The 12092-nt window shown below is 38.1% G+C and overlaps 1 protein-coding gene across 5 annotated transcripts in view; it reads left to right on the forward strand.

The window, feature by feature from the left end:
* CGNL1 (cingulin like 1) overlaps nt 1-12092 on the forward strand; it is a 58650-nt gene that overhangs the window by 8545 nt on the left and 38013 nt on the right. For 4 of the 5 annotated variants that reach the window (XM_027644476.1, XM_027644479.1, XM_027644478.1 and 1 more), the window contains 3 exons: nt 8174-9773; nt 10325-10419; nt 11345-11438. In XM_027644476.1, coding sequence (XP_027500277.1) covers nt 8187-9773; nt 10325-10419; nt 11345-11438 — 1776 coding nt within the window. In that variant the 5' untranslated portion in view covers nt 8174-8186. Of the gene's footprint in view, nt 1-7221; nt 7348-8173; nt 9774-10324; nt 10420-11344; nt 11439-12092 lie in introns of all 5 variants that reach the window. The other variant, XM_027644477.1, reaches the window with a different exon arrangement.

Consider the following 12092-nt stretch of genomic DNA (forward strand, 5'->3'; position numbering starts at 1 on the left):
GTTTGCGGGTTGGGTTTGCAAGGTTGGGTTTGGGTTTGCGGGTTGGGTTTGCGGGTTGGGTTTGCAAGGTTGGGTTTGCAGGGTTGGTTTGCGAGTTGGGTTTGCAAGGTTGGGTTTGCAGGGTTGGGTTTGCGGGTTGGGGTTGGGTTTGCGGGTTGGGTTTGCGGGTTGGGTTTGGGTTTGCGGGTTGGGTTTGCGGGTTGGGTTTGCGGGTTGGGTTTGCAGGGTTGGGTTTGCGGGTTGGGTTTGCAAGGTTGGGTTTGGGTTTGCGGGTTGGGTTTGTGGGTTGGGTTTGGGTTTGCAGTCCTGGGGCCAAAGTGGAAGGCAGCAGGTCACAGCTGGGCCTTTTCTCCTTGCACTGCACCAGTTGGTCATAGAGATGCACAGAGGGACTGTGTCTGAGGTGCTGGATGGGATCTAGTACTAAGTTTACAAATAGCTTGTACATTCATTTATATGTAGTATTTTTTTAAGAATGTAAAATCTGCTAGCTTCTTATGAGCTGTGTAAGGGTGATTCTACCTATAATAACAGGGCAGCCCTGTCTTGGATGCTGAAGAGCTACCTTGATTTGGTATTGTGTCTGCAAAGCATAAGTCTTTGCAGTGTAACACTGGTATATGGAGTTTTGAAAAATATATGCCATGTGGCTTAGGTTCCCAGTGACTCCTGATTTTATTCAAGTATAAGAGTTTTCACAGTCTCTTTCCTTCTGACAAGCAGGAAGAAGAGGTGGGACATAAAGCTTTTGGGCTGGTTTAAAAGGGAATGAATATTTGAAAACTCAGCAGTCTTTTTTCCAGTTCTTCATTTGTAGACATTTTAGTTAGGTCTTTGATGCTGACATCAGAACAGCTGACCAATAATAAAAGAAATCTCTCTGAGTAATTTTTTTTCCCATTACTGCCTGCAGATATACTATGATACTGTATTACAGAAAATCCTTTGTGTAGGCCTTTTGGAAGTTTTGAATTTTGACCACTAGACAGGGAGTGGCAGTTTACAGACAGTACAGGGGAAAAACCAAATTATGTGGAAGTTTCATTGTATATTGTAACTGTCATAATTTTCTTTCTAATAATTGTGGAGAGTGACTGCCAGATATGATACAAATATAATTTTATATACACAAAACAATATACCTGAAGTAGAAAAAAGTCTTCAGTGGGGATAAGGAATCTATTTAAAAGATGGTAAAATTGTTGTTTCAGGTATATTTCTGTTGCTGGATATTGTCAGTTTGCTCTTCAATGACTTTCACTGACTTTTTTTTTACAGTCCCGTATGTAGAACTTCAAAATTTCACTTTTCTGCCTTCTGCTCCCCTGTGAGCAGTAGATCAAATAAACTTATGAGGTACCCCAGAGCTGTCTTCCTTATGGCATGAAAGGGACAACAACCCAGGCCCGTTTGTCTTGTGCAGAAGCAAATTTTAGGTAGGGTTGACAATGATGAAGTTTCCCCTCATACTTGTGAGGCGTGTTTGCGAAACTGTGTTCCATCAAGTATAAAAACATTGCAGTTTTGGTCTTTCCATGAATTATCCTCTCCACTTCCTTTTCTTTACCCTCACAGTATGTAAGTTTTCCGTCCTGTTCTCTCCTAAAGTTATTTCCTGTCCTTTTTCCGTAGCTCTGTCATTTATTATTGCCCTCACACCCACTTTGTGTGATATTGCTGATACTTTCTGAATATTCAGCTGCACAGAGAATCCATTATTTAGCTTGGAGAGCAAGCTCAATGTTATGTAAGGCCGGAGGACAAATTTTATAGTGCCTTCCTGGCCTTCTGCTGTGCCTGTGGAAAATCTGGAGTAAACATCCATAAACTGTTACATCCCACTTTTCAAAAAAGACACCGATTAAATAATATGGGCAGTGACTTATTTTTTTTTTCTTGTGGGAAGAAAATTTGGAAATAAATTACATGGAACCAAATGTCATTTTATTCTTCCATATTCCCTCGCTGCTTGTGTGCCAAAGGAGCCTACATGTGGTGTGAGGCAATACCTGTAAGGGATCTGTGGCTCTTTAGGGAGGTCGAGGAACGTGTCTGTTGGTGGGACAGTGTATCCCCCCACATGCTGGTCGACATCTCTGCCTGGATTGCAGTGCCCTGTGTGTGCAGTGCAGCTGGTTGGTCTCAGGCTGGAGCAGAAGGTGGGACAGATGTGTTGGAGGCTTTGTGATGAGGGGGTGTGGGCAGGATACAGAAGAGAAGCTTCACATGCAGAGTTTGGCATTAACGGGATTGGGAAGGCAATTTTTTGGGATAAATCTCTCTTGTAGATTTGGCAAAAGAAGAACTGAAATGGATGAGTGGAGACATTCCATGCCTCTGTGATGCTGTAATGCTAAGAAGGGAACAGACAAGTCTGGCACAGGAGTGTGTTTCTCCAAAGCACTCTTTTCTGCTCATGTTGTCAGGGTTCCAGATGACAGAGATTTTCTTTTTTTGTAGGCAGGTCTCACATAGCTGCTGTTAGCTAGCTGTAAAATAGCTGTGAAAGAAAATAGGAATTTGAAAAAAAAAATGCTTTTTGCCTGTTAAACCTTCAGTGTTCATCTCCTGTGGTTCTTTGTAAAGTATCATATCACCAGTGAAGAACAAACTGCTACAGAAGAATATGCAGAGTATTGGATTTTCAGACATGAGAACCTCTGCTGACAAGTTCTCTTTATAGACAAAAATGCCATCATTTTTGGCAAAAAGGAGTTGTTCAGAAAAATGAAACCTTTTCTGAATAATTATAAAATATGGGACTTCCATATCTACTGGAGGCCTGTATTTAAAATGAATGGTTTAACACCTTTATGAAGCCTTATTTTAGGAAGAAATCCCAAAACTGAAAGGCCTGAACAGCTTTGAGTGACAGCTGGCTTTGTTTGTAGAAGTTTTGAAAGGTTTCTGTCCCTGAAAATGAAGTTAAAACACAAATTCAGCTTGAAATTTTCTGATGGCCTCAAGCAGTCCAAGGCCATGCTGCTGACAAAATAAATAGGGGATCCCATCATTCCCTGGTCCCTTTCTTGCTGATCTGATAGAAAACTGCTCCTTTTTTTGCCGGATCAGTAAAGCTGTGGCTGCACGTTGGGGGCTCGCAAAAGGAGCAGGGAGGGTTGTCCAAGCTGAGATAAGGGGGTGCTGCAACTTTTGGGTTTGGGGATAGTATGTTAAGGCCTGTATTTTTAGAGTCAGTTGTAATATACATCCTGTGAAGCATCTCAAACCAACATATTGGGAACTGTTTAAGGAACTTGAACCTGTGGGCTGGTGAAAGGAGATGTGACCACACAGGGACTACACATGGTTCTCATGTGGTTTCAGAGGGAGAAAGGGCCTGTGTAGATCCCAACGCTTTGGCCTGCAAGATTTTTTCAGCTCTTGACATTTTTCAAGGATATATTTGATTGAAAATTACTCTTCTGTTGAACTTTTGAATAAAATAACTTATCTGGGACACACAGTCAATACGCTTCAGTGGTCTCAGTAAAACTTCATGTGTTATTTTGTGGAGTCAGCTTGCTTTGTTTGTGCTTGGCTATGTTTCCTGGATCTTTATTAGTGTTCTTTTGGATTTGCTTTAAATGATGATTGAATTTTCTGAACTTGTTGATCAGTAAATCCAGCTCTTTAAATTTATATGGTGTAACTGTAGAAAATCTGTCTCTTTGTTTTCTGAACTGTTTGCAAGTTTTCAGGAGAAACTTTATGGCTCAAAAAAAATGTAGCTTGGTATGAAGAGCATGTGAAGATACCAATCAGAAGGTGTCAATATACTTATATGGTTCTAAACTGCACCTGAGCTTTTAATCTCTGCAAGATACTGGTGCTTGTGTGGCCTTGACTATATTCCCTGTTGTTTTAGCAAGTAGAATATTTAAAAAAAAAAAATTATTGAAGTAGTCATTTCTTAAGTCCCAATTAACTTTTATATGATGTTGTAATGATACTTGCTTCACAGATAGGAGATAAGAGCTGATTTTATAATATAATAGAATGATAGTCTTTTACCTAATTAAGACTTCAGCTAAAAGTCTTTAGCTTAAGACTTTCCTCGTGTTTTCTGAAAGTTGTATTTTTAAACTCTGAGACAGCAAATAAAATGACTAGCAAGCTATATTTAAAATTTAAAGTATTAGTTTTGTAGAAAACCTGGAATTAGGATTTATATCACTTTCTATTTAAAAAAATATTTTCTTTATAAGTAACTACAAGTAATTAATGAGCGCCACAAACAGACAAAATATCTTCCCAAATACTGTTTAAATATCTAATCTCTTTTCATAAGCTTAAGACTAAACAAGCTGTTTTGTCATAACATTTGGGGGCTTCAGCAGACCTAGAGAAGATGAAACCCGGGCAGTTGTGGCTGTCAGGGCCCCCAGCTGTGCCCCCTGCCCTGTGTCAGAAGCGGTGGGATGGAGCCTGGGGCTGGTTGCCTTTACCTGAGCGGTGTTCCCTGGCAGAGGTGTGTACCCAGCCAGTAGAGCTTTCAGATATTTGCATTTCTGCCCTGGTGACATCCCTCAGAGGAGTTGGGGCAGACAGATGGGAGAGGAGCAGCCTCGGTGCTCCCACCCTCATGTGCTGCTGTAACCCTGCCAAAGCCGGAGATTCCAACTGACCGACGGGTGTGTGGAAATGTGACTGCCACTGTAATTAATCAATTAACATACTTCAGGGATTTGGAAAGCCAGTAGTGCTTTTAATTTTAAGTTGAAAATGTTTGCAGTGGTTTTGTGTGTTGTAAAACAACTTTTTGATGTTATGTAGTTCATGTGAGTGTTATCCACTGCGGCTTGACATCCTGTAAAATAGGAATTCAAAGTAAAGCCTTCAATATTTGAACACTAGGGTCATCTGTGCTGCTTTCTTGTTGATGTAATGGGAATTCATATATATATATATTTTTTTTCCACAGTTACATAAAGATAAAATGTTTTATTTAAAAAATTATTCGGTGAACACTTATTTCTACAGGGGTTAATCCTTTTTTACAGTAAGATTAAGAGTTTTATAGTATAATGCACATGAAGAAGACAAATACACATACTTTTTTATGGTTTTTAGAGACAAATGGAACATATTAATGGTTAATTTAAGGCAGATTATTAACCTAAATATTGTTTCCACTATGTAGTAGGGGATTTGGTGTTTTGTGGTTGTATTTGATGGTGTTTGGGGTTGGGGTTTTTTTTTCTACTTCTTTAATATTTTTAGCAACATTGCAACGTGTTTGAAAGCACTGCTTCTGCAGTCACCCTGCATATGACATATTGTAATTGATTGCTTATCTGTTCTTTATGCTGATTGATGTAAATCCTTTTTTTAACTTTTATGTTTATTTTTATTGACCCCTTTTTCTTGTATTTGTTGATTGTTACCATTAATGGCAGATTCAGATGAACTTCACTCTCTTTATAGGTCCGCTAATCTACACAGCTTGAAGGTGTAGTGTTAAGTTTCACACACTAAGCAGTTTGTCTTAGTGGCATTTCTAGTCTTGCTGGAATCACTAACTGGAGAGCCTTTTTTAAAGATGTTCACATATTCACCTTCTGCAGATGTGCCACCAGCTGTGTATAAATCAGGGGTTTTCTTTCACTGACATGGTCACATGTAAATATGCCATCTGTGATTTTAACTTACTCAGAGTAGTATCAGCACACTGTGTCCTGCAAACCAGATTTTTTCAAGTAGAGTTCTGAATAATTTGTATTTTCTGAAAACATTAATTGAGAATTTAAATGCTTGCTCTTTAGAAGTTGTGGTATTTTTGTTGCTTTTTTTTCCAGGCTGTTTGAAGTCTCTTTGTTAGTAATTTTCAATTACAAAATCATGTCTTTTGCTCCCTAGTCGTCATGCTGATTTGATGTAGAAGTCTGAGAAACTTTACTTTGTAATTTTTATTTTGCTAAGACTGGAAAATATTTAAATTTCTGTTATTTCATTACATACCCAGAGAAGTAACTTCAGATCAATATTGTATAATATAACAGTAATGTAAAAACAGAAAGCATAAGGGCTTCAAAATGCTTACTTTATTTGAGAACAACTTTTGAAATTTTAAAAGTATCTCCTTTTTGTTACCTTGAGCAAACAAAGAAACTTTGAGACATGGATGAATGTAGCTGGACAGTTTAAAGAGCAGAGTGGAGAGCCTGGTTTCCTTCCTGCCTCAGCATCCAGTCCTTAGCTTGGTCCCTTTGCAGTGTGTATTCTAAGTCAGAACTCTGCACAGTGCTCTCTCTTTTCCCTTCCTTGAATTCTTAGTCACCATCAGTGCAGTTCAGAAGCTGATTTCAGTTCAGTACCCTGGTCAAACCCCCTCTACATTGATGGAAATGTCTCCATTGACTCTGGGTGATTAGAATCTACTTTGTTATATTTGTCTCAGCTTAATTAATGTGCGATGTTGTGAGTAGTCAGAAAAGAAGGTAAAAAATTATGGAGAAATACATAGAATAGAGGCCTGAGATCATGAAGTGTATTGGTCCTTGCTGTTTCCTTCTGTTGTTTTTGCTCCTTCATTTTTCCACTTTCCTTAACCTTCTTTGTCTCTTCACTTGTTCTGTTTCTCTTCCTACCCTAGGAGTTCTTAAATGGAGATCAAATTCATAGTGTCTGTTTACTTCACTTTAATAAGTGAATTTAACCCCGATGTAGTTTTGGAATTTAGCTAGTTCACTGAGTCTTTTAATAGCTAAGGTAGACTTCGACAATGATATTGCTTTTTTTCCTCATGAAAATAATCACTTGATATCTAGCATTATATTTAGAGGAATATATGCTGATTCCTTGGGATGAAGTAAGCCTGCTGTTGAGGGGGAGCTGGAGTTGGTTTATAGAGAGAAGAAGAGGTTTTCGAGGGGAACTGTCCTGTTAGAAGGAAGAATTGGGTGGAAACTGGTATACTCTGAATATTGAGCCAAACTTTTTCATTCCCTGTCAGGAAAAAATGAGAATTCTGCTGTTGACAAATATCTGAGGGAGGTGGTTCATGCCAAGATAAATGGAGAATGAAACTGGCTGCAGAGGTTTGTTTTGCCATGAGACATCCTTTTGTTTTGGTTTCCTCTTGATGATTACTCACCGTTGGTTAGAGATCTTGGTTTTGTCAGGCTTCAGGGGTTACTCAACTCTCCAGCTCAGTTCAAAAGTTTATTCCTCCAGGTTTTGCATCAGTCTGACAGAGTCTTGTGTTCCATTCTCTTATAGACACAGCTCTTACTGTCACTGCCTGTAGACACTTGGCTCATAATATGCATCAGACAGTAAAGTAAAACTCCCTGCAAACCCAACTCTTAGAGAAAGAAAGAATGGCATTTAACATTAAAAACACAGGTAGGGTTTAATTTATTGTTTTCTAGAACTGAAACAGTTTTGGTTCATTCAGACTGGAGTTAACAGTGCTTCTGAAAATGATACTATCAACCTTGGAAATACTGGCAATATTTTTCCATTTTTGTTGTTCTGGAAAGTACCTTGTTTTAGGATAGCAACTGGAGTTTTCTGGAACAAGGTTACAATTGGGAGGTTGTTAAATTAATCCAAATGAAAGTTTATTCTTAGGGGTGATAATGAGATAATGAAAAAGTTTATTTTCAGATGTCATTAGAAACAAACGTTGAAACCCAAGTACATAAAAGCACAACTCAAAGTAATGAGGATATTGATTTTCCTTGCAGTGTTTTAGTTACCTGAACTCATAACTTAAAACTGCCTGGTTGTGTTTTGCTCTCCCAGGCTTATGTTTAAAGGTTAATGTGGCTAGTACTAACTGCTGGCTATAAAATGATCATTATTTATGAAGGGTACAGTCTTTCAGTAAATATAGTGGAGATACCCAAAGTAAAAGCTGCTTTGACTCTGAAGACTGAACCAGAGTTCCTTATATTTGAAGTCACTTGATTCCAAAGCAACCAGCACCAACTCTGTGAAGGTAACATTTGCCATGATAAAATAACATTATGTTGATCCAGAATCTGTCAGTCAGACATTTGTCTTTGTATCACAACGTTTGCTTTGGGCTTTGCTTACCTTGGGCATTGGTTTCTCTGCATTTTGCTATTAGTCTTCATAGTCACATAGAATGGTAGAATAAAATAATTAATGAAATAATCTAAATTATTTTAAGCAATGACAATTTTGTAATTTTTCTCCTATTCAGCTATAATCCCCTGATGGACATGGAGCCATATTTTGCTGGGTTTAAGCACGTGCAGCCGGACTATGAAGTCACTCTTGAACTCACGAGTGAGGAAACTCAAAAAACTAAAAGTGCACAGAATTTGAGGACGGGGTCTTATGGTGTCAGTATTAGAGTCCAAGGAATCGATGGACATCCTTACATAGTACTGAACAATACAGAAGGATGTTTATCAGAAAATCCTCCTCCTTTTGGAAAAGAGCAGCAGGTCATTTCTCAGACTGTAAACAAGCCAGCCACAGACTCCAATACTGCTTCTAAGTTGGAGGATAAAATCAATGAACACACAAAATTTACTGGAATACAGCACATGCAACCTTCCATGCTTAAAAAACTGAAGATAACCAATGTAGATGAAAAGGAAAGTGGAATGTCAAATTTTAAAGATGAAGCAATGAAATCCTCCAGTTTGTTGAACTTTCAAAGACATCCTGAACTTTTACAGCCTTATGATCCTGAAAAAAATAACTTGAACTTGGATAATTACCAATCTTCTGTGTGCAGTAAATCTAAGTCTTTTGCAGATGAAAAAACTGAAGCAAAGCCTTGGGTTTCCTCCTCTAAAGTAGTGTCCCTACAGAAAACAAATATGTACCATGCAGAACCAACCAAAGCAAGTTCAAAAAAGATCCATTTGAACAGGTCAGTAGAAGATCAAAATAAGCAGCTGTTGGACTGTCCCAGCAGCAAGATCAGCCCCAGCGATGGGGGTGTTTCAGGGTCGTTTTCATCTGCAGGAGGATCCCCATGTGTCAGTCCCACTTCTTATCCAGAGACAAGGAAACCTAGACCAGATGTGCTTCCCTTCCGCAGACAAGATTCAGCTGGGCTGGTCTTGGATGACTCACGGCGATCGTCGTCCTCGTCAGCTACTCCCACTTCTGCAAATTCCTTGTACAGGTTCTTGCTGGATGACCAGGAGTATGCCATCTACGCAGACAACGTCAATCGGCACGAAAACAGGAGATACATTCCGTTTTTGCCGGGAACTGGTCGTGATATTGACACTGGGTCCCTTCCAGGAGTAGATCAGCTCATCGAAAAGTTTGATAAGAAGGTTGATCCTCACAGGAGAGGCAGGTCAGGAAAAAGGAATAGAATTCATCCAGATGATCGTAAAAGATCAAGAAGTGTTGATAGTGCCTTGTCGTTAGGTCTTGATGTAAATTCAGATTATTTAGGTGAATTCAATAAAAGCTTGGGCAAGTCAACTGAGCACTTGCTGAGACCATCTAAAGTTTGCCTTCGCAAGCAGTTATCCAGGGATCAGAAGTCACTTTCCAAAGAGATGAAGATTTCTGCTCGAAGTGTTGGAAAACTGCAAATGCCTGTTAAAGACACTGAGAGCAACAATTTCAGCTCTTTGCAGCACCACAAACAAAATGGAGCCGATACTGAGAGCTCGGTGTGTAGGTCATCTACACTCCCAGGGCAGAGTAAGAGGGAGGAAGGTAGAACAGTAACTTCCACTTTATTGTTGCCAAACCGAATCACAATTTCCCCCGATTCAGGGGCCAAGAAGATTTCTGTAAGAACATGTTCATCTGTCCCTAATATTCAGGTAACTTTGAATTTTTCTTTAAGCTGTCGTTTGCACTCTCATGTATGAAAACTGTCATGTTGTTAGTTGTGTATTCTGGTCTTCACGAGAACAAACTCCCATCACAGTGTACTTCCAAGTGGGATTGTTCTGGAGAAATGTAAATGTAAAAATTATTTTTGTTGTAAGTGTAGAAAACATGGTTTGTGTAGCAACTTATTCTTGTATGAGTGAAGCAATATGGTGGGGCCAAAGCAGATTTTTGTAAATGATATTATGATGATTCAAAAATGCACAAAAATAGAGTATGGAAATATATGTAAGCAAAAATGCACAAAAATAGAGTATGGAAATACATGTAACTACACAAAATTAAGTTTCTTTCCTTTCTTTTGGTGTGGAGTGTGGTTTCTTTTTGCGGTAAGCCAAAACTCCAGTGAATCTTTGAGAACTTCAGATCCACAATACATGAATATTTTCATAATAGAATAGAATGGAGAAGTTCAGTTGTACAGGTTGTATTTACAATGTCATAGGATTGTATCTTTTGGCATTTTTTCTTGTCCTTTTAGGCAACTCCTGATCTCTTAAAAGGCCAGCAAGATCTCGCACAGCAAACGAATGAAGAGACTGCGAAACAGATACTTTACAATTACCTTAAGGAAGGGTTAGTAAACATCAGTAAAACTTTTGGAGAGGAGACTGTGTTTCCTCAGTGTTTATTTTTTTACTACATTTAAAATGTGGAACAGTGAAGTCAAAGGTGTAACTAAATGAAATGTCTGTCTGACAATTCTGTGTCTCAGCTGTGTCCTCTAAGGCATTACAGGATCTCAAAATGCCCAGGCTGAGAGGACTTACAGAAGGTATTGTGCAGGATATGATTAAATGTACTTGAAACTTGTGAATAGGAATATGCTTGGTCTTTTAAATACTTCTGGAGTTAAACTTATGATATAGAGGTTAATGCAGAGTTCAAATGGTACCTTATGGGAGTTTAAACCTTTGGGGTTTTTAAACAGCAACAAAAAATGTTGTTTCTTAAAGTTTGACAGCAGCTCTCTTGTTGCTGTGCATTTAATCCTTTGTCCACCTGTAACTCTTTTACTTGGTATTTTCTACAGATAACTTACTGAAAGATGAAGGAGAAATTAATTAAAAACATAAAATGCATTTAAGTTTCTTTGCATTCCTGTTGTAGCAGGATCTGGGAGCTGTTTGAAATGCTATTTTATGGTGCAGAAGTCAGGACTTGAAAAACCTAGTACTAATTACTTGTATTTTCGGTATGTTTGAATAATATATATGTATGCTGAGTATCTGTTTTGCCACAGCTACAGTCTTACAGAAGAGAGTTGCAATTAAAGAGCTCAGTGATCTTTTTTTTGGTTGGCTTTTCAGAAAACATTTGGGATATAAATTTTTAATTCCTCTCTTTAAAGGTTTTAATAAATCGTAGTTAAGATAATTTCTGATTGGTTCATATTAGTTTGGGGTTTTTGTGGTGATTTTCAGTAGTTTGGGCACTCTGTATTTGTTAACAAAATAGTAACTTTGATCATATAATTGCTTACTTCTACTGTCTGTTTTAGAAGTCCTGATAATGATGATGCAACAAAGAGGAAAGTCAACTTAGTTTTTGAGAAAATTCAGACTTTAAAGTCAAGAGCTGCTGGAAAGACACAGGTAAAGAATTTCTAATTTGTTTTGACTTGTTTCAAAGTGCTGCAGGATTCAGATAGGGCTTGAAAAATTTGAATTCCCCTTACTGACTTCAACCAGGCTGTTCTTGTAGCCCCTCAGGAGCATAGCTTAGTTTTGATCATGCACTGAGCTGACTTATGGAAAATCTATTTGCTAACAATTAAAAAAGAAAGTAAAGAAGTCTACCATGAAACCATCCACATTTTTTTTCTGCATTTTGGAAGGAGAGAGATGCAAACTTGAACATAATAAGTTGTCAGATCAAAGAAAAAGCTACTTTACTTAGCTTTAAAAAATAGTGGTGGAGCATCTTCTCCTTATAGTGCTATAAATAGATATCTAAGTGGAGAGAGTATTTTAATTTGTAATTTAGGAAAGCAGTAGTCTAGGATATTGTATAAAAGTCACATTACAACAGCAGCATATGGCAATCTGCCTACTGAAAAGTTTTTGTTTCCTGCTAAATGGTACATTTTTTTATCAGTTCTAAAGCCAACTGAAGAAATGCCCAGTTGTTGCAGTGATGGCATGAGAATGATTAAATCCTTATTGTTTATTATTTTATTCTGGGCTTTAATTAGTCAAAATGAAAATCTATTTTGCTTCATATTCTTTTTAATCCACATATACCTGTGC

The sequence above is a fragment of the Corapipo altera genome, unplaced genomic scaffold (genome assembly GCF_003945725.1).
Source record: "Corapipo altera isolate COAL_440 unplaced genomic scaffold, ASM394572v1 50, whole genome shotgun sequence".
Classification (NCBI taxonomy): Eukaryota; Metazoa; Chordata; class Aves; order Passeriformes; family Pipridae; genus Corapipo; species Corapipo altera.